Here is a 19,307-nt window from a genome sequence, read left to right on the forward strand (position 1 = left end):
TTGGTACATGTGTGGCGCCTATTACTTCCGTCCTGGTATCACCATTGGTACAAGTGTGGCGACTATTAGTTCCGTCATGGTGGTACTATTGGCACACGTGTGGCAACTATTAGCTCCGTCCTGGTGGTACCATTGGTACAAATGTGGCGACTATTGGTTCTGTCAAGGTAACACCATTGGTATGTGTGTGGCGCCTATTACTTCCGACCTGGTGGTACCATATATTGGTACATGTGTGGCGACTATTAGTTCCGTCCGGGTAACACCATTGGTACATGTGTGGCCACTGTTAGTTCCGTCCTGGTGGTACCATTGGTACAAGTGTGGTGACTATTAGTTCCGTCCTGGTGGTACCATTGGTAAATCTGTGGTGACTATTAGTTCCGTCCTGGTAACACCATTGGTACATGCGTGGCGACTATTAGTTCCGTCCTGGTGGTACCATTGGTACATGTGTGGCAACTATTAGTTCCGTCCTGGTGGTGCCATTGGTACATGTGTGGCGACTATTAGTTCCGTCCTGGTAACACCATTGGTACATGTGTGGCGACTATTAGTTCCGTCCTGGTGTTACTATTGGTACATGTGTGGCGACTATTACTTCCGTCCTGGTGGTACCATTGGTACATATGTGGCGACTATTAGTTCCATCCTGGTAACACCATTGGTACATGTGTGGCTAAAATTAGTTCCGTCCTGGTGACACCATTGGTACATGTGTGGCGACTATCAGTTCTGTCCTGGTGGTACCATTGGTATGTGTGTGGCGACTATTAGTTCTATCCTGGTGACACCATTGGTATGTTTGTGGCGACTATTAGTTCTGTCCTGGTAACACCATTGGTATGTGTGTGGCGACTATTAGTTCTGTCCTGGTAACACCATTGGTATGTGTGTGGCGACTATTAGTTCCGTCCTGGTAACACCATTATTACATGTGTGGCGACTATTAGTTCCGTCCTGGTAGCACCATTGGTACATGTGTTGCGACCATTAGTTCCGTCCTGGTGGTACCATTTGTACATGTGTGGCGACTATTAGTTCTGTCCTGGTAGAACCGTTGGTACATGTGTGGCGACTGTTAGTTCCGTCCTGGCAGTACCGTTGGTACATGTGTGGCGACTATTAGTTCCGTCCTGGTAACACCATTGGTGCATGTGTGGCGACTGTTAGTTCTGTCCTGGTGGTACCACTGGTACATGTGTTGCGACTATTAGTTCCGTCCTGACAGTACCATTGGTACATGTGTGGCGACTATTAGTTCTGTCCTTGTAGAACCACTGGTACATGTGTGGCGACTGTTAGTTCCGTCCTGGTAGTACCATTGGTACATGTGTGGCGACTATCAGTGCTGTCCTGTTAGCACAATTAGTATATATGTGGCGCCTATCAGTTCTGTCCTGGTATCACCATTGATATATATGTGGCGCCTATCAGTTCTGTTGGTTGGAAAAGTTTCCCTCCTGTTTGTTTATTGACTAATAATTGGGCAACACCACTGGTGATGCTACATGGGAGGGTAGGTATTGGGTCAATACAATTGTTATAGAGCTCATGCAAACCTTTAGTAAACAGTGAAATACTGATATGATTTGTCAATGTAATAACACATAATATTTCATTGGAGTGAACATAAGGTTCTTCTACACCGAATCAGAATCATTAGTTTAACAAGCAGTTTTCACAGGGAGACCTCCATGCAGATTGAATCAGCTGTGACTCGTCCATTTTGTATAAGATTGTTACATGTACATCCATCCAGTGATTAAAACTGACAATATTTTTCAATATTGTGTGCTGTCGTTTTGAACATAATGACTGTTACTGAATGCCACCATAGATATTTTCAAGTGGTTGACTTTTTGTTCTGAACTGTGGTTGTTCTGTTTAGTTTCCTGTCGTGGATATAGAACTGGTTGATCATGTCATTCATTGTTGTTTCTATAGCTGCAGTAAGGTCAGACCACGCTCACGTGTACGTGTAGGAGCTGCTAAGGGCTTAGTTATCTAGGGTGTAAAGATCGACGTAGTTTTAGTGTTGAGTATCACTGACAGGACCATTTATTTCCAGTAGTTACAACCCTATATGTTATTTCACTTTAATCGTACGTGTCTTGTACTGGAAACAGCTATAGTCGACTTTCTGCAATATATTAGTATCGCTCTAAAATATTAATATATGCATACAGAAATTACCACTGATCGGCACGTTTTGACAAACAAAATCATAATTTTTGTTTGTGTTGGTGTGGTTGTCTGGTTAGGTTATCAATACCACATTTGTCCCTCAAATGTCAGCACAGATATTTTAGCACAGATGTACTCCAGCCATTATAGAAATCGTACGCCCTCCTCAAAAACTGTATCCGCTGTTGGTTAATATTTTATTAAACTCGTCAATAGAGACTGTTATTTTCATAGTTTGTTATTTGATCACGATGAGGTGGAAAGCATTCAAGAATATTTTTTAAATTAGGACAAACTTTATGGATGAACATTGTCCGTATTCAAATGATGCGACGTAGTGATAGAGACTCTTATATCGCTGCAGCAGGTATGTAAATATTTTTCAAGTTGATTGTGTATATAATTATATTCACTTTTGATAAAGACGTAATTGTCCTCAAATAATGGACAAATATTATACTCTTTTTCATACAAGTTGATAAAAGGTAAATATATTAAATAGGACATTCCATGTGTTGCTTGAAATCGCATAAGTGAGATGGAAAATCAGAAATACCATTTCCACTTCCTATCTTCGTAGACTCCATCTCTGTCCCTTGACCCGTGTAGGTCCAGGTTAGAATGTACTTTCAGTAACCCATGCTTGTCGTGAGAAGCGACTAACGGGATCGGGTGGTCAGGCTCTCTGGCTTGGTTGACACATGTCATCGGTTCCCAATTGCGCAGATCGATGCTCATGCTGTTGATCACTGGATTGTGTGGTCCAGACTCGATTAATTACAGACCACCGCCATATACCTGGAATATTGCTGAGTGCGGCGTAAAACTAAATTCATTCTCTCACTCACTCTGTCCCTTGTTTCATGGGGCTCTGATCTCATTCTGACACGTGTCCTCTGAAGTATCAGCACCTCTTGGACGGACTCATCAATAATGCAGGAATCGAGATTTGTTGCACATACCAGACCAGCTGTCTCTCCATGGTTGCTGGTTATGTCGGTTTCTAGACGTTTGATAACGAGGCACAATAAACAGATCCAGATCAGCATTCTAACAGAAGAAGCGTACAACATTGTCAGTGAAGATAAGAGAGTAAGCATGGTTTTGTTCTGCTTTTCGTAATTTTCCAGGAATATCAGGTACAACAAACGGGCATCCTTGTTGGGAATCGACAATCATTAATTGTAACTGACCACGCACCATCCCCAAATGTGCGATGTAAAAGGTATTTGAACTAATACCTTTTGATCTGGGTATTCCACCTCATGTGACCTCATAATTCAAGTGGGGGCGGTGGTGTAGCTTAGTGGTTAAAGCGTTCGCTCATCACGCCGCGTCGACCCGGGTTCGATTCCCCACATGGGTACAATGTGTGAAGCCCATTTCTGGTGTTCCCGCAGCGATATTGCTGGAATATTGCTAAAAGCGGCGTAAAACCATACTCACTCACTCATCATTCACGTTGAAAGTCTCAATGTACTCCCAGCATGAACGGAGAATACATTGACATTTTAACACCTGCGACTAGCCTAGTGGTTAAAGGGTACGCTCGTCACGCCGAAGACCCGGGTTCGATATCCTACTTGGGTACAATGTGTGAAGTCCATTTCTGGTGTTATCCGATGGGATATTGCTGGAATATTGCTAAAAGCGGCGTAAAACTAAACCCACTTACTTTGTTTCCACGAACTCCGAAGTATTAATATTATTATTATTAATATTTTGTCTCATATGCCGATGGAATCTGTGATGGCAGATCATCGAATCTGGTTATTGTGTGGCGTTGACGTAATATCATTTCCCAAACATTGATTCCATACATTCCAGTTACCATTTCAATGTACAATTGTATATAAAACATCATCATCATCATCATAAACTCATTAACGTGATTCACGCAGAAGCCTCAGTGTATAAGTGAGTGAATACATACGGAAATCTTGTTGTAGACATGTATGTCTTAATGATAACAACATGTTCTCATAGGGTATATTATCCGATGCTCAAGCGAGCTAACTGACATGATACTGAAAATACTTATGCATAACTTTACATACTGACTGTACGCTCAGGGATTATGTAGATGTTAACAAAAACAACAACAGAGTTAACGCAGCCATTATATTATATCAAGGCAAGTGAGCGAGACGGGATACAGGTCGGTGACCTTTGTCACTTTGTTAAAATATGAGTGAAGACAGTTAAGGATTTAGAAGAGATAAAGTTACGTTGTATCTATCGAGTAGATGGAGAATCAGTGATTCTGAAAATAGGCTGTTACTGATTCAACCACGACAGATGATAACATATCAAAGAAAGAGCAACTTTCACGTGTAATACAATCGAAACATCAGAAGCTTTCATTATTCTGTTCCCAGGAAGCTAAGAGGGTTTGCGCAGCACTATGGATATTCCAACTGTGTGACGTCACACAGTAAATAATCGGATCTGTTAAGATCCGGGTTAGAATTGGTCTTCAGCAACCCATGCTTGTCGTAAAAGTCGAGTAACGGGATCGGGTGGTCAGACTCGCTGACATGGTAACACATATCGTCGTATCCCAATTGTGCAGATCGATGCTCATTCTATTGATCACTGGATTGTCTGGTCCGGACTTGATTATTTACAGATCTCCGCCATATAGCTGGAATAATGTCTTTTTGTATTTGATAAGCCTTATGGATTGACATGACTTTTAAATAGTGAGTCCTATTTTCCTATGACACAGGGCTTGTCACTGGTGACAGATTAATGGCCTCTATTTTGCTATATATAGCGGTTCATATTGCAGGGACACAACTAGGGTTCTTATAAATGTAAGTAAATCTATTTCGAAGAAATAAACCGAAGCGACCAAGTCCCCTAAGGATGCTTAAGGGGCCACCCTCCAAAATTCTTTAAATTAGATGCTCGTCAAAGTTATTATAAAAACCCGTCACACATACCAACATAATTTAAATCAACAGTTGCCCCTTAACCCCCTTTAATTGATCTATCATCCTCCCATCGTAAAGTATATTATGTAGTATAATATGCATTCAACTAAAATAATAATGACAAGTTCCCGATGCTATTTTGACATTGTTTCCAAGGTCATCTATGTCTTCATCTGTCGTCGTGCACGGACTGAATGTAAATATACTTTTGTGAGGTTCTGAAATAGAACTGATAAATTCACTTTACCCCAAGCTGAGAACTGGGTAAATTAACACGCGCCCTTTGTAATCTTCATAGACCACACGTGCTAGCGATTACGTGCCTCAGTCTGAGAGTGCGGGTTTGAATACTGTCGTAACTGGCGTTTGGGCGTTAGTAAACCCTACCACAGTTACTTACTACTTGTGGCTCAGTAACTTACGATCATCTGAGTGCTTTGTGAGAGGAGGCCATGGACACCTAACTAACCGCATTACATTCTGGCACACATACATTCATAGATAAACGCAACACCAAGTTATACCCACATAGTTTTTTTCTCTGTCTTAGTCCATTTCTAAATACAACTTCACCAACAGTTAGGGTAGGCTCGTACTACACGGGGAGACTGAGTGGCGTGGACTGGCTTCCGTCACTTTAAAGCGCGCACCAGTCGCTCAGTGCCCAACCTGTCTATTTATATGGTTCGAGCCTGGCCTGATCTTGATCACATGTTTCAACTCATTGTTTTGATTCGTTAATCCTGTATCCGTCCTAGCACTCATGAATATTATGATGGAAAATTATCGGTAAGTAACGTTCGGTCACTCTCCCCTCTTTATTGATTTGTTATTGTGTTCTGTCTCTCACGACGGATATATTTCTAACTTATGGCTAAACGCCATTCTCTCTAGACTTTCTGTCTAACCGTTATCACTCATGAGCCAAACTGCAAATCTATATCTATATACGGAATCTGACGTAATTCTCTACTGATATAGGGATGCATGTTTACCTTATAACGATACCACTTGGGACTCAATCCCCCAAAGAAACGGAGAAAATGTAATCCTAAATATTAAATATATTACATTTGACCACTTTCAGTGTTCAGAAATGTGTAGACATAATGTGTCCAAGTATATTTCCGCTGTCCTTACAGACGGCAGCCCAGTCTCACGTCACACTCAGTTACTTTATCCGGCAAATCGACCCATGGCAGCTGATGAACTTTAGCGGACAGTGTTTGACAACTGGGAAGAAGCCAGTGCCCCTCTAAGTCTGACATTTCTGCTTCAGTTAATCCATAAACTAGTCATGTGTGGATTTGAAATACATTTTAGTGACAATAGAATCCAACTAATTAGGAAAACAAAAGATTCTGCTAACTTGATTGTATTTCTGAATATACGTCACAACATGTAAACGGGGACATTCTATGTCCGCTTCAATCACTTTCATCATATTTCTTCACTGACATCAACTGTGGCGTATGTGGATTCACAACTACAATAATTTCATCTCAACAATATTCATGTGGGGATTTAAAACATTTGTATTACAGAGAAGAAACGAAACATGGCGATAAATTCATGATTTGAAACAACTTTTGATGAATTTGTGACTCAGTTATTTGTTGTGATATTTCCCAGACATGTATGAAATGTATGATAAACTGGTCAACTACTGCAGAATAATAATCATAACAATAGTCATGTGTGGATGTAAAATCTTTCTTATACACAAGAGAATCCAGTCAAGCAGTAAAACAACACATTTAACTGACTTCGTTACATTCTTGTCCACAACAAACAGCACATAGACAGACAACTTATACGTCCGCCTCAATCACTACAATTACATTTGACAGTTGAAATAAATAAGTCACACTTACAAGTTTACACAATGTCATGTTTATTTCATTGTCTAATTCAAGGCGTCATAGATAAGTGACTTCTTGGTGTCAGTCATGGTGATATCTGCCCCACTTATCACCTTCATGTTGACTGTGTAGTCATCTGGCCGCCCAACACCAAACATGGGAAGAAGAGACTCGCTCCACTCAACATCCACCTTGGCTAAAACAACCTCTCTGTCGAGGTCGATGAAGGCGAGTCTCCCCCTCCCCACATCCAGCACAACGCCATAGTGGAGGGTGGCCTGTGTGCCGGGTGTGTCAGACATTGTGTTACTGTAACACTTCCCCTCCTCCCCCTGCTGCCACACACTGGTACAGAGACTCCCCTGGTGTGTGGCACATCTCTACTACACTGACACACCAGGAGCGGCGCTGGTAACAAACACACCACCCACTGTCCACCTGGCTCTCCTCCACCACACCCATCTCCAGGACAGGCCACCACCCTTCACGCACCACACCCACCCTAGAGTGTGTCTCCCAGTATCGTGGTGTGTGTGGGACAGGGGTGACAGTAGAGGGGGATGGAGGAAGGGGAATGGGGGTGGAGGCACATGTACCCCAATATTTCCGTAACCTGCCGCTGTGTCTGTGTTGTGTGGCGGGCGGCGAGTTCACCAGCTGACCGACTGTAGTTACGTGGCACACGTCGGTGTTGGCTCGAGCAGCGTCCAGTTGTAGTTTAGGACCTGGAAATATACATTTTGTTTACAGTTTAACAAATTTCCCGACTTCAGACAACAAATTAGTCATGTTATTGTCAACCTCGTTTCAATGTTTACAAAACAGCGCACTGAATGACCGGCCGCCATTTTCGTCTGTGTGTGAATTGTATCACCACTGTCACTTAAATACACACAATTATACTGTGAAAATATTTGTATGGGTATTCTAAATGTTTTTCATACAGTTTTATATTGACTGACACTGAAATAAACACTCCATGAAACATTTTGTCAGACACTGTCAGTTGAGCTGGTTTGCTGTCAGTAGTCAGAAATAGACATTTCTGTATGAAAACTCATATGTATAAACATCATTTCATGATAAAACTATTATTGTTGGTATTCTAAACTCTTCTTATACAGTTTACTAAACAATAAGACATAAAAAGCAGTTGTTTGATGATATTTTTACATCTGAGTGTTCACCAGACACAGTGTCAACAGGTAACTTCTACGTCCGCTTCAATCACTGTGCCCAGTTTCAACACACTCGCTGTGTGGGGAGGTGGTCGAGTCATGTGTATTGGCTGGGGCAGATGGAAGTATTAAAGATGGTTTTGAATTTATCAATTTCGTATATCTCAAGGAGGTCCGTTTCAGATTTTTTCAAGAAAGAATAAAATATAATATCACCGGGAAGACTGACAACCTGGCCGATCATTATCACAGGTATTTGACTTTTAATTAATGGGCGAACATTTTGTGATATGAAAAACGTTTATTTCATATGCAAATAGTTTAACTATCGTCAATCAACTTTTAGTCTGTGTTATGCTCATTTAAGTCAATATCCAAATATGTGTATAAACTCTCACCCTTTAATAATTATCAAGTATTTCAGTTTAGTTTCTCAAAACTAAATTGAAATATCTGCTTTAGGTCGATCTGAAATGACTCATTTATTATATGAAAGCGATTTTCGCAAAGTATAAATGTTTCTAAAGTATAATATTTATTACAGCTCATCAAATCCTCAGATCTTGTTATAACTTTAGACTTTCATCTCACTGATTGACACAAACGGACACCGACAATGGGTTATTTTACAATAAACAAAAGCCAAGAATTTGTTCTAAATGTTAACAAAGATAATGAAACAAATTTGTGGTGATTTAGGCCCTTGGTTTAGACATTATACAACGGGACAGTAGACCAGTCAGATCAAGTTAGTGAGAACCAGGTAGACCCTCATAGTGTGCGTCGGCTTTTGATTGCACATCCATATGTCGCCCATTTAAATTCGTAATATAGTTTTGGGGACAAATTCCAACTGGAGTCCCTACAAGTACACTGAATTCTGTGGGTCAGAATAAATCGAATACATCTATTCTTGAGTAAGTCAGTCGCTGCGAATACACATCTCCTTGAGTAAACACGCATTTCGGTGACCCATTGTAGACACATTCATATTACATCCCATGTCCTCCGTGACGCCCAGTCTGGCTAACCTTCAGTGGTCACCTCGGCAACACCCTAGTGGAGTGTCCATAGTCCTAGCTTCAGTTACAAATATATTTACCACCTACTCTAAGCGCCAACACAAAATAAACACATGTAATTTTAGACCCATGCTTCCTCAAGCTGATGGTTCACTGTCTATAACGATACGTCCGAGGCTTTGGAATGACATAAGGGAATATGGATTCTGTTGATACATATGAAAGTTACATCTTCTAGAAACAGTATCGACGAAACAGACGCTAAAACTCTCAATATTCAAAGCCAATAATTCTTCACCCCAAACCTCATGACGATAAAACTGCACAGGCTTACCAAAAACTAGAACCGGTGGCATGCCTATTGTTTAAAGGGCGTGTAACTCCATGTCCAGTGCTTACACACCCGTGAAGATCCGGGTTAGAATTGATAATACCCCATGCTTGTCGTAAGAGGCGACTAACGGGATTGGGTGGTCAGACTTGCTGACTTAGTTGACACATGTCATCGTATTCCGATTGCGTAGATCGATACTCATGCTGCTGATCACAAGATTGTCTGGCCCAGACTCGATTATTTACAGACCGCCACCATATAGGTGGAATTTTGCTTGTTTTATATTATAAGTTTGCTGATCACTGAGATGTTTTTGCTTGTTAAAATTAAGAAATGACTATATAATTCTTCATTTAAAAATATACACATAAGGAATTCAGTTGAGCATGTAATAAAACTTGATGGTAGTTTCCAGTGAAGGCTTCATTTCGTGGTTTGTGGCCCCGCCCTGTGTAGAGTTGTTCTCTAACATTCTCCCTATTTTCAGCACTATAATATGTACCCTTTGGTTTTCCCACAAGTGTGAACAATCTTTGTTGTCAGAGGCGACTAACGGGATCGGATGGTCAAGCTCTCTTACCTGGTTGACACAACTCGTATCCAAGTTGCGTAGATCGATGCTCAAGCTGTTGATCTCTGGATTGTCGTCTCTAGGCTCGATTATTTACAGACCGCCACCATATAGCTGGAATATTGCTGAGTGCGGCGTAAAACTAACCTCACTCACTCCGGTGTTTAAACGAAATTAAATAGGAAAAACTAGTACCACCGAACCCCCTATATCAAATCAGGCTCAGCATCAATACACCAAGTAACGTGTCCTTTGTTTAAAGAGCAAGCAAGACCGTAACATCCAGTACCATATGTTGTGATTAAAGGCGGACATCACTACACCCAGCCCTATAAATGAGTGTTTAAAGTCGGGCATCACTACACCCAGCGCTATAATGAGTGTTTAAAGGCGGCCATCACTACACCCAGCGCTATAATGAGTGTTTAAAGGCGGCCATCACTACACCCAGCGCTATAATGAGTGTTTAAAGGCGAACATCACTACAGCGCCAGGCGCTATACCCATGAGTGTTTAAAGGCGGACATCACTACACCCAGCGCTATAATGAGTTTAAAGGAGGACATCATTAATGTGTGTGTTAAAAGGCGGCCATCACTACACCTAGCGCTATAATGAGTGTTTAAAGGACGGGCACCATCACGACATCTAATACAGTCTGAGGTCTAACGATCAAACCTTAAGACCAAATCCAGTACCACAGCCTGTGGTCAGAAGATACGGAAACCTGAATACACCCAGTACCATATCCTTTGTTCAGAAGATACGGAAACCTGAATACATCCAGTACCATATCCGTTGTTCAGAAGACGGGGATCACTAAAACAATACCCCTGTCGGATTCCAATGGTACACAAGGTCCACAATATCATAGGGTTTCAGCAGCAAACCTGGACATCGTCACACGTCAGGAAAGAACGTTTCATCCAGTAACCTATCGGTGTTACAGCAAGTTCAAGCAAGCAACTGATTATACTCACACTGCAGAGTCAACGTGGTCCCTGTTCCTGATTCCAGACTGTAGGTGTTCGTCCCCGCATCTGCAAAATATTCTCTAGCATGAAGAACAAAAATAGCCGTGCTCATACACATTAAGACATAACAGTAACTTCGATATTTGGGACTTTCTTTGTTTCAAAATGAGAGGTACTCCAACTTTGTACACAACAAAGTATCTGCTAAGACAGACCTGGGTCCCTGTAATGTCAGTAAAGTCACATTTCAACATTGTTTAGCCTCAGCTTCTGTCCATTACAAACGGGTATTGATAACGTATCAGATTTTTGCCCTTAAGTGTACAAGTATCACAGTATCATATCAACATGAAAAGACCAAGATCTGTTCAAATATTAATCACTAAGATATCCTTTGGATAAATAGCTTATGGGTCCATCTTCTGCCCATTCATAACTATTTCTGTTTAAATCATACAGGAGTTAGAAGTATGTGCTTCTGATATTATGGCATGAAAAATAAATGGACACATACAGTAACGTTATTTTCCATTCTTACGTTTTGCAAAGTAATGACAAGTAACCTCACCAAACTGTGGTAGTGGTGTTGGATCTTTAGAGGCTTCTGGAAGCTTCAACTTGAAACAAAAGGAAGTATTTCAATGTCGCAATCCAAGATTCACAAAACAGTAGGCTTGTTTCACTTCTAACATACAAGCATAAGTTCAATATGAACATTATATGTACGCAGGTGACAATAATTATTACCTCAGAGACTACGAGACGTATATACGTATGCTTACTAAGAAGTACTTACATGCTTGAGTGTGTTCTCCGGGTCAGGTAGATGGATGTCATCTGTCTGTGTACCTCTGTCTGTAAAATAACCCACAATTGTTACCAATTAATCATTTTATGTTTCACCGAGTTTGTGTTAGAAAGGAATAGAACTAGCATCAGCTCACCATCTTAAAATCAAATTAAATGAATGGTCAAGAGAAACATCAACAAGCTATCATTTTTTTCTGACAAAGCATGTTAAGAAATACTTGACAGTATGCTAGGAAATACTGAAAGAAAAATCAAATGTGTGACATATTGAGTCAGAAGTAACATATATTGCCAGAGCAAGAAGTAAGTACCCCTCAGTGTGTGTTCATCAGATGCTGATCCATCTCCAACGACAGACCCAAACTTAGAAATGTCGGATTTCAATTTTTCCAGTCCTCTCATGTTGAAGGTGGCTGCAGGTGAATGGTGCAGCTCTGGTGGAACTGATCTGAGGTGGGTCTTCGCTGTTTCTTGTATTGAACTCTCCAGTGTCAGAAAGTCCGAGTTTGAAGCATATCTGAGCACTGTCTTGATGTAGTCTGAGGTCCACTTGCATCGTTCACTCTCGCCTTCAGAGGTAACTTGCTCTGTGTGTAGATTTGCCAGTTCCTGCTTCGTCTGATTGTCAAGATCGATGATCAGCTCCTTCTCTCTTTGATCCAGTTGTGTCCTCAGAGAATGGAAAGTGTGGTGGATGGTCTCCTTCACAGCACTGCTTGTCTTCTTGGTGTCATTCACGGCTTTGTTGATGCTCTTCAGATATGCTTGGTGAGACGTATGATGTGCAGTCATGTTCTTCCCATGTTGTTCTATCCGCCCTTGAGCAGGGTCAGAAGCTACGTCTAAATCTTCAACGTCGTGTTCAGCATGGTCGCCAAGTCTGCATTTCGTACAGATTAAAATGTTGCAGCTTTTATCAAAATATTCCAGAGGATAACGTTTGTGAAGTTTGCAAACTGGTTCAGCCTGCATGCTTCCTGGTGCTGTGTCCACAATGGTTTCAACAACATGTCGTCTGGTGGCTTTAAAGCTGTTGTGCATGTTCTGGCAGTATTCACAGAGTAACTCTTCACAGTCCTGACACCAACACACAGCCTGGTTGCCGTCATCTTCATGTGTACAGAGAAGCTCTGTGGGGCGATGTTTGACTGTCAGATGGAATATTTCCTTCTGTCTCACTGCATCCTTCTGGAGGCTTGTGTCTGTGAGGTTGACCTCCCTCTGACATGTGGAGCATGATATCACACCACCAGCTGCAGATGTCACACATGTCTCACACACAGCGTGTAGACAGGGCAGTAGGTAGGGGCGGGGCCCTTCAGGGTAAGCTGCTGCTGACAGACAGAACATTTGGGGAAGTCGTCCATTCTGAAACAAACATATCATTGTCCTAATTCACTTCAATAAAATAATATGAACAGTTTATCAAGAATGGCAAACTAATTCGAAGAAAATATATGCGTTGGAATATAGCACTTCCCCATGATGAAGTATGATTTTCAGTAAAACTCCGGCAAACACATTTCACTACATCAATGAAGGGGAAAGAGGCAACAACCCTTGTGAGGACTAGAAGAGAACAACCCTGTAAACCCCAGTCTTAGACATAGTTTACTATATCCATTATTGAGTGAGTGAGTAAGTAACTGAATTGGGTTTTAGCAATATTCCAGCAATATCACTGCGGGCGAAACCAGGAATGGGCTTCACACATTGTTCTCATGTGGTGATCGAACCCAGACCTTTGACGAGACGAGCGAACGCTTTACCCACTTGGCTACCCACCGCTCTATCATATCCATTAAGTCATTCAAACAGATGGGTCCGCTAAGGCAGGATTAGTGACTCTAACTCTCACACTAAGAGAGTGGGTTCGAATCTCGGATGGGACTTAACCTCAGTACTAGAATCAGTACTTTCCTGATAAAGTGTAATCCCAAATATAGTACAGGTTCCATCTGCTCACTTTCTAAACGGCGTTGTGAGTTCATACATGAACACAGTTGGGACCGACAACTACACCGACACGGCCTCGTCACGAATTCTAGACAATATCAACTACCGGACTCTCACAAGTCAAACATATCTTTCTTCAACTTGTGCATGGCTTGTTTCCATCCTAATTTACTCTAAGCTCAATGCTAATTTGTTTTATTTGCTCATCAGATGTATATTTCTTCACCTTATTTGTCCCTCAACTTCCAGACAGAGTCCATCAACGAATTTGCCCTTTTCCAATAAATAGCAAACAAATACAAATACATTAACAATTGCCTTTAAATTAGCTGTAGGTGCAAGGACTGGTACCGCCGCCAACACACTCCTGTTCACCAAAGGCATAACATCAATTACAACAAAGAGACAACAGTACTAACTCACGCCTAACAACTCGCCTGGGACTGAGCACAACCCAATAATATACCATGAGTGAGTGAGTATGTATTATCGCCGCTTCACACACTGTACCCGTGATCGAACCCTGGTCATCAGTATGACGAGCAGTCACTTTAACAATTAGGCTACCCTTACGCCACTTGTTCTACCTCACACAATATACTATTCAATCTACCCATATTTCCCTCACCTCGAGCTGGCTAGAAACATCAACTGTTTATCCACCCCGAACTCATGCCCCTTTATCTACCCGACCACCCGCAGTCACCCAATGACAGAACTCTCTCGGTGATCACAAGCACCATGAAACGCCTAAAAATAGCCTGTCCTACTTGTAGCTTGACGACGAAAACGCCCATGCACTACGATCCACAATAATATCATACCTCAAGTTTGACTGCTGTCAAGTCACAACTGGGCTCTGCCAGTTTGATACTTGTAAAGAAACGGAATGTATCTAATCCTAATATATGCCAGTAACACCCTGTATCTCTGTGGCAATGTTAGGTCGAGTTGTCCTTGTTTTGTAAGTGCAATATAACATGCAGCGTGTACAACACACCACGAGTAATGGCGTCTGAGGTGGGAGTGACAATGAAGGGTTTACCTGTTTGCCCTGACGCCTGATTGTGAACACTTAAATGAAGGTCGACATAGAAATTACATAATTACTATACTCACGCATGTATTGCGCTGAAAATTAACCAAATACAGCTACATCAAGAAGGAATTTCTGGAATATGTCGAGACAGTACAGTATTCACCTGCTTGTCTAGCTTCCTTGTTGTACAGGTAACTTCCGGGTTACAGGCTTATGAGCGAGTTTTGTCATAATGGAATGGAGTAAGGGACACACGCGCCTTGTGAATATTAAGTCATAGTACTGTGGGAAGAAAGGTCCAGTACTCTAATTATTCTTACCCGACTGATTACATGGGAGAGAGCAGGGTGGAGGGAGCGCTGGGAAGAAGGGAGATGTGAGTTCTGGTAGGAGGGAGAAGCGGTGAGGAAGCAGAGGTGATTATGTGTTGGAGGGAGAGGCGGGTACGTGTTGGATGGAGAGCTGGGGAGGAGGAAGACGTGGGTACTTGCAGGAGGGTGTCGTGAAGAGAAGAGAGATGTGGGTACTGGTAGGAGGCTGAAGTGAAGAGGAGAGAGATGTGGGTACTGGTAGAAGGCTGAAGTGGAGAAGGGAGGAGGGGAGGCGATTATGTGTATGAAGGAGAGCCTTTTTTCAATGCTAAAGCCCTAACTAAGCAAGTCTAGATTTCCTCAGATGTGGGTACTTGCAGGAGGCTGAAGTGAAGAGAGGAGAGATGTGGGTACTGGTAGGAGGCTGAAGTGAAGAGGAGAGAGATGTGGGTACTGGTAGGAGGGAGAAGCGGTGAGGAACTAGAGGCGATTATGTGTAGGAAGGAGAGGCGGGTACGTGTTGGAAGGAGAGCTGTGGGGGAGGAAGGCGTGGGTACTTGCAGGAGGGTGACGTGAAAAGAAGAGAGATGTGGGTAATGGTAGGAGGGTGAAGCCGGTAGGAGAGAGATGTGGGTACTGGTAGTAGGGTGAAGCGGGTGGGAGATGAGATTGGTTACTGGTAGGAGGGTGAAGCGGGTAGGAGACAGATGTGCCTACTGGTAGGAGGGAGAAGCGGGGAGGAGAGAGATGTGGGTAATGGTAGGAGGGTGAAGAGAGGAGGTGAGAGATGTGGGTACTGGTAGGAGGGTGAAGAGAGGAGGGGAGAGATGTGGGTACTGGTAGGAGGGTGAAGAGAGGAGGAGAGAGATGTTTGTAAAACTTCCTTTTTAAATTACGATTGAAATGTTTTGGAGATATATAACGAGTCCATCTACTTTGATATGATGATAATGAATGTTTTGAGAGTACATCACCACTTGCACTTCCGTTTGACCATAGTTGTCTGTACAGTAGTCGTTCATGAAACATGATTGGTGTATGACGTGAAATCTGCATGAGTACAATTTTCATTTTCAGATGCAAGATGATTGTCAGCGATCTACAGTGATTTAAAGAACTTCTTGAAAACCGTTAAAACCAATAATAACACCCTATACACGTGTATGGGAGCTACTGCGTTGTGCAGGTGAATCCCATGAGATGTGTTTACGGGTGGTGATAAAGGAAAATTGTAATGTGTGCCTCACATCCTGTACCTCACATCTCGTACCTCACAACCCTTACCTCACATCTAGTACCTCACAGCCCGTACCTCACATCCCGTACCTCACATCTCGTACCCCCCCCCCCGTACCTCACACACCTTACCTCACATCCTGTACCAAACGTCTAGTACCTCACATCCCGTACCTCACATCCTGTACCTCACATCCCGTACCTCACATCCCGTACCTCACATCCCGTACCTCACATCTCTGTACCTCACACCCCGTACCTCACATCCCGTACCTCACACCCCGTACCTCACTCAGTACCTCACATCCCGTACCTCACATCCTGTACCAAACGTCTAGTACCTCACATCCTGTACCTAATATCCCGTACCTCACACCCCATACCTCACACAACGTACCTCACATCTCGTACCTCACATCCCGTACCACACTTCCCGTACCTCACATCTAGTACCTCACATATCATATCTCACACTCTATGCCTCACACCCCGTACCCCACACGCTGTACCTCACACCCGTTACCTCAGATCCCGTACCTCACATCTAGTACCTCGCATCTTGTACCTTATATCCTGTACCTCACACCCTGTACCTCACACCCTATACCTCACACCCTGTACCTCACACCCTATACCTCACACCATGTACTTCACACCCTATACCTCACACCCTGTACCTCACACCCCTCACCTCAGATCCCGTACCTTACACCCTTATCTCACACCCCGTACCTCGCACGCTGTACCTCACACCCCTTACCTCAGATCCCGTACCTCACACCCTTATCTCACACCCCTTACCTCACACGCTGTACCTCACACCCTTACCTCACACCTCGCATCTAGTACCTGATATCCTGTACCTCACACCCTGTACCTTACACCCTATACCTCACACCCTGTACCTCACACCCCTTACCTCTGATCCTGTACCTCACACCCTTATCTCACACCCTATACCACACACCCTGTACCTCACACCCCTTACCTCAGATCCCGTACCTCACACCCTTATCTCACACCCTATACCTCACACCCTGTACCTCACACCCTATACCTCACACCCTGTACTTCACACTCTATACCTCACACCCTGTACCTCACATCCCGCACCTTACACCCAATACCTCATATCATTTTTTGACCCTCTTGAAAAACTGCTTAACGCAATACCTCAGATCATCTTTTGATAACCCTCTTTGAAAAACTGCTTACCCCTTATATTTCCGTTGCAAATTAAAAGTTCAGGATCCCCTACTTTTTTAAGAGAATAAAATCAGAGACTAAACGTTAGTCTACTATATGTCACACACATCCTTCTGCTTTAACCATACACTCCACCCGTATTTCTCACACCTTGAGCTTCCTTAAGTATGAGCCATGTATCCACCCTCAACTCCTGCACCTCGAGCTACCCGACTGCACACAAACGCCGCAGGTATAGATCTGTCCCATTGATCCCCTGCACTACTTATCTAAAAATAGCCTGTCCTGAATGTCACTTGACGACGACAACGCCCGTATTCACACAGTCGACGATAGTGTAGACCTCAAGGTCGATGCAGTCAAGAGACAACAGGATTTCTGCCAGAGTGATTGTTTTGTAAATAAACGGAATCTGCCTGATCCTAATTCGCCAACTGACACCCGGTTCCACTGTCACAACGTTAGATAGAGTTGACCTTGTTTTGTAAGTGTAATATGACATGTATCGTGCGTAACACACCACGAGTAATGGCGCCAGTTGGAGTGACAATAAAAGGTTTACCTCTATAGCCTGATCACTTAACTTAATTCAAGTCCAGCATAGAAATTACACAAGCTATTATACTCACGTATGTATTTCGCTGATTTACACTGCACCTATATCCATCTCAAGACAGCTTTACTGGAATATGTGGCGACGGCACAGCACACACCTACCAGGAGGTTCGGCTTCCTTGTTATACAGGTCACTTCCGGGTTATATGTTTAGGCGCGAGTTTTATCATAATCGAATAGCGAACAGCTCTATCATACTAAGCACAAACTGAACTGTTTGATGTTTGATGTACGTGACACTTAGATCTATATTTAACAGTATTATTGTTGTACCATGGCGGGTCCATGTAATGTAGCCCACAATTGTGTTTGTTCTAACTTGACTGATTTCCCTGACATGGAAACGTGTGTGTAAGTGCGTGCGTACGCGCGTGCGTGTGTCTGTTTTACCCATGGCATGACAAACGACACTGGTTACACCATTCCCATCTGTGTTGTTGTACATCCACATCAACTACATGTACTGTGTTCAGCTTCATAATGGTGTTTATTTACCAATTGGCTGACATTGCATACAACTATCTTGACGAAATTGATAGCGTGTATCCTGCTGGGAATTACGTATGAGGAAAGACACAGTAAATCTCCATGTTCACATCCTGTTCGTCACACACCGTACCTCACACCCCGCACCTCACATCTCGTACCTCACAATCCGTACCTCACATAACGTACCTCACATCTCGTACCCCCCCACCCCACCCCCACCGTACCTCACACACCTTACCTCACACCTCGTACCTCACAATCCGTACCTCACACCCCGTACCTCACATCACGTACCTCACACCCCGTACCTCACATCCCGTTCCTCACATCTAGTACCTCACACCTCGTACCTCACAATCCGTACCTCATATCCTGTACCTCACACCCTGTACCTCACACCCTATACCTCACACCCTGTACCTTACACCCTATACCTCACACCCGCGCGCCGTGTAACTTGGAATATTGCTGAGTGCGGCGTTCAATTAAGCTCACTTACTCACTCACTTATACTTATAATCAGTAGTGGCACAGACAGGCACAAATAATAACATGTCAACACAAGGGAAATAAACTAACAT

General features: G+C 42.9%; 1 protein-coding gene and 1 long non-coding RNA gene across 3 annotated transcripts; one reads left to right on the top strand and one right to left on the bottom strand.

Annotated features, from left to right (window-relative positions):
• Positions 1 to 7,000: 7,000 nt before the first annotated feature.
• Positions 7,001 to 18,358, bottom strand: LOC124266535 (E3 ubiquitin-protein ligase TRIM56-like). Of its 2 annotated transcripts, none has more exons than XM_046701332.1 (6): positions 18,252 to 18,358; positions 12,186 to 13,242; positions 11,861 to 11,919; positions 11,633 to 11,681; positions 11,071 to 11,130; positions 7,001 to 7,710 (listed from the first exon to the last, which is right to left on the bottom strand). In XM_046701332.1, exons 2-6 carry the CDS (start codon positions 13,222 to 13,224, stop codon positions 7,292 to 7,294), a joined length of 1,626 nt encoding a protein of 541 aa, XP_046557288.1. In that variant the 5' UTR covers positions 13,225 to 13,242; positions 18,252 to 18,358; the 3' UTR covers positions 7,001 to 7,291. The 2 variants fall into 2 exon arrangements, with proteins under 2 accessions (XP_046557288.1, XP_046557287.1); XM_046701331.1 differs by lacking the exon at positions 18,252 to 18,358 and adding an exon at positions 14,950 to 15,041.
• On the top strand, positions 15,136 to 16,250 carry LOC124266536. The gene is made up of 2 exons (XR_006895788.1): positions 15,136 to 15,271; positions 15,956 to 16,250. It is a non-coding gene; the product is annotated as an uncharacterized LOC124266536 (long non-coding RNA).
• Positions 18,359 to 19,307: the final 949 nt, after the last annotated feature.

This window comes from Haliotis rubra, unplaced genomic scaffold (assembly GCF_003918875.1).
Source record: "Haliotis rubra isolate DU_JTF1 unplaced genomic scaffold, ASM391887v1 Scf1262, whole genome shotgun sequence".
NCBI classification, from domain to species: domain Eukaryota; kingdom Metazoa; phylum Mollusca; class Gastropoda; order Lepetellida; family Haliotidae; genus Haliotis; species Haliotis rubra.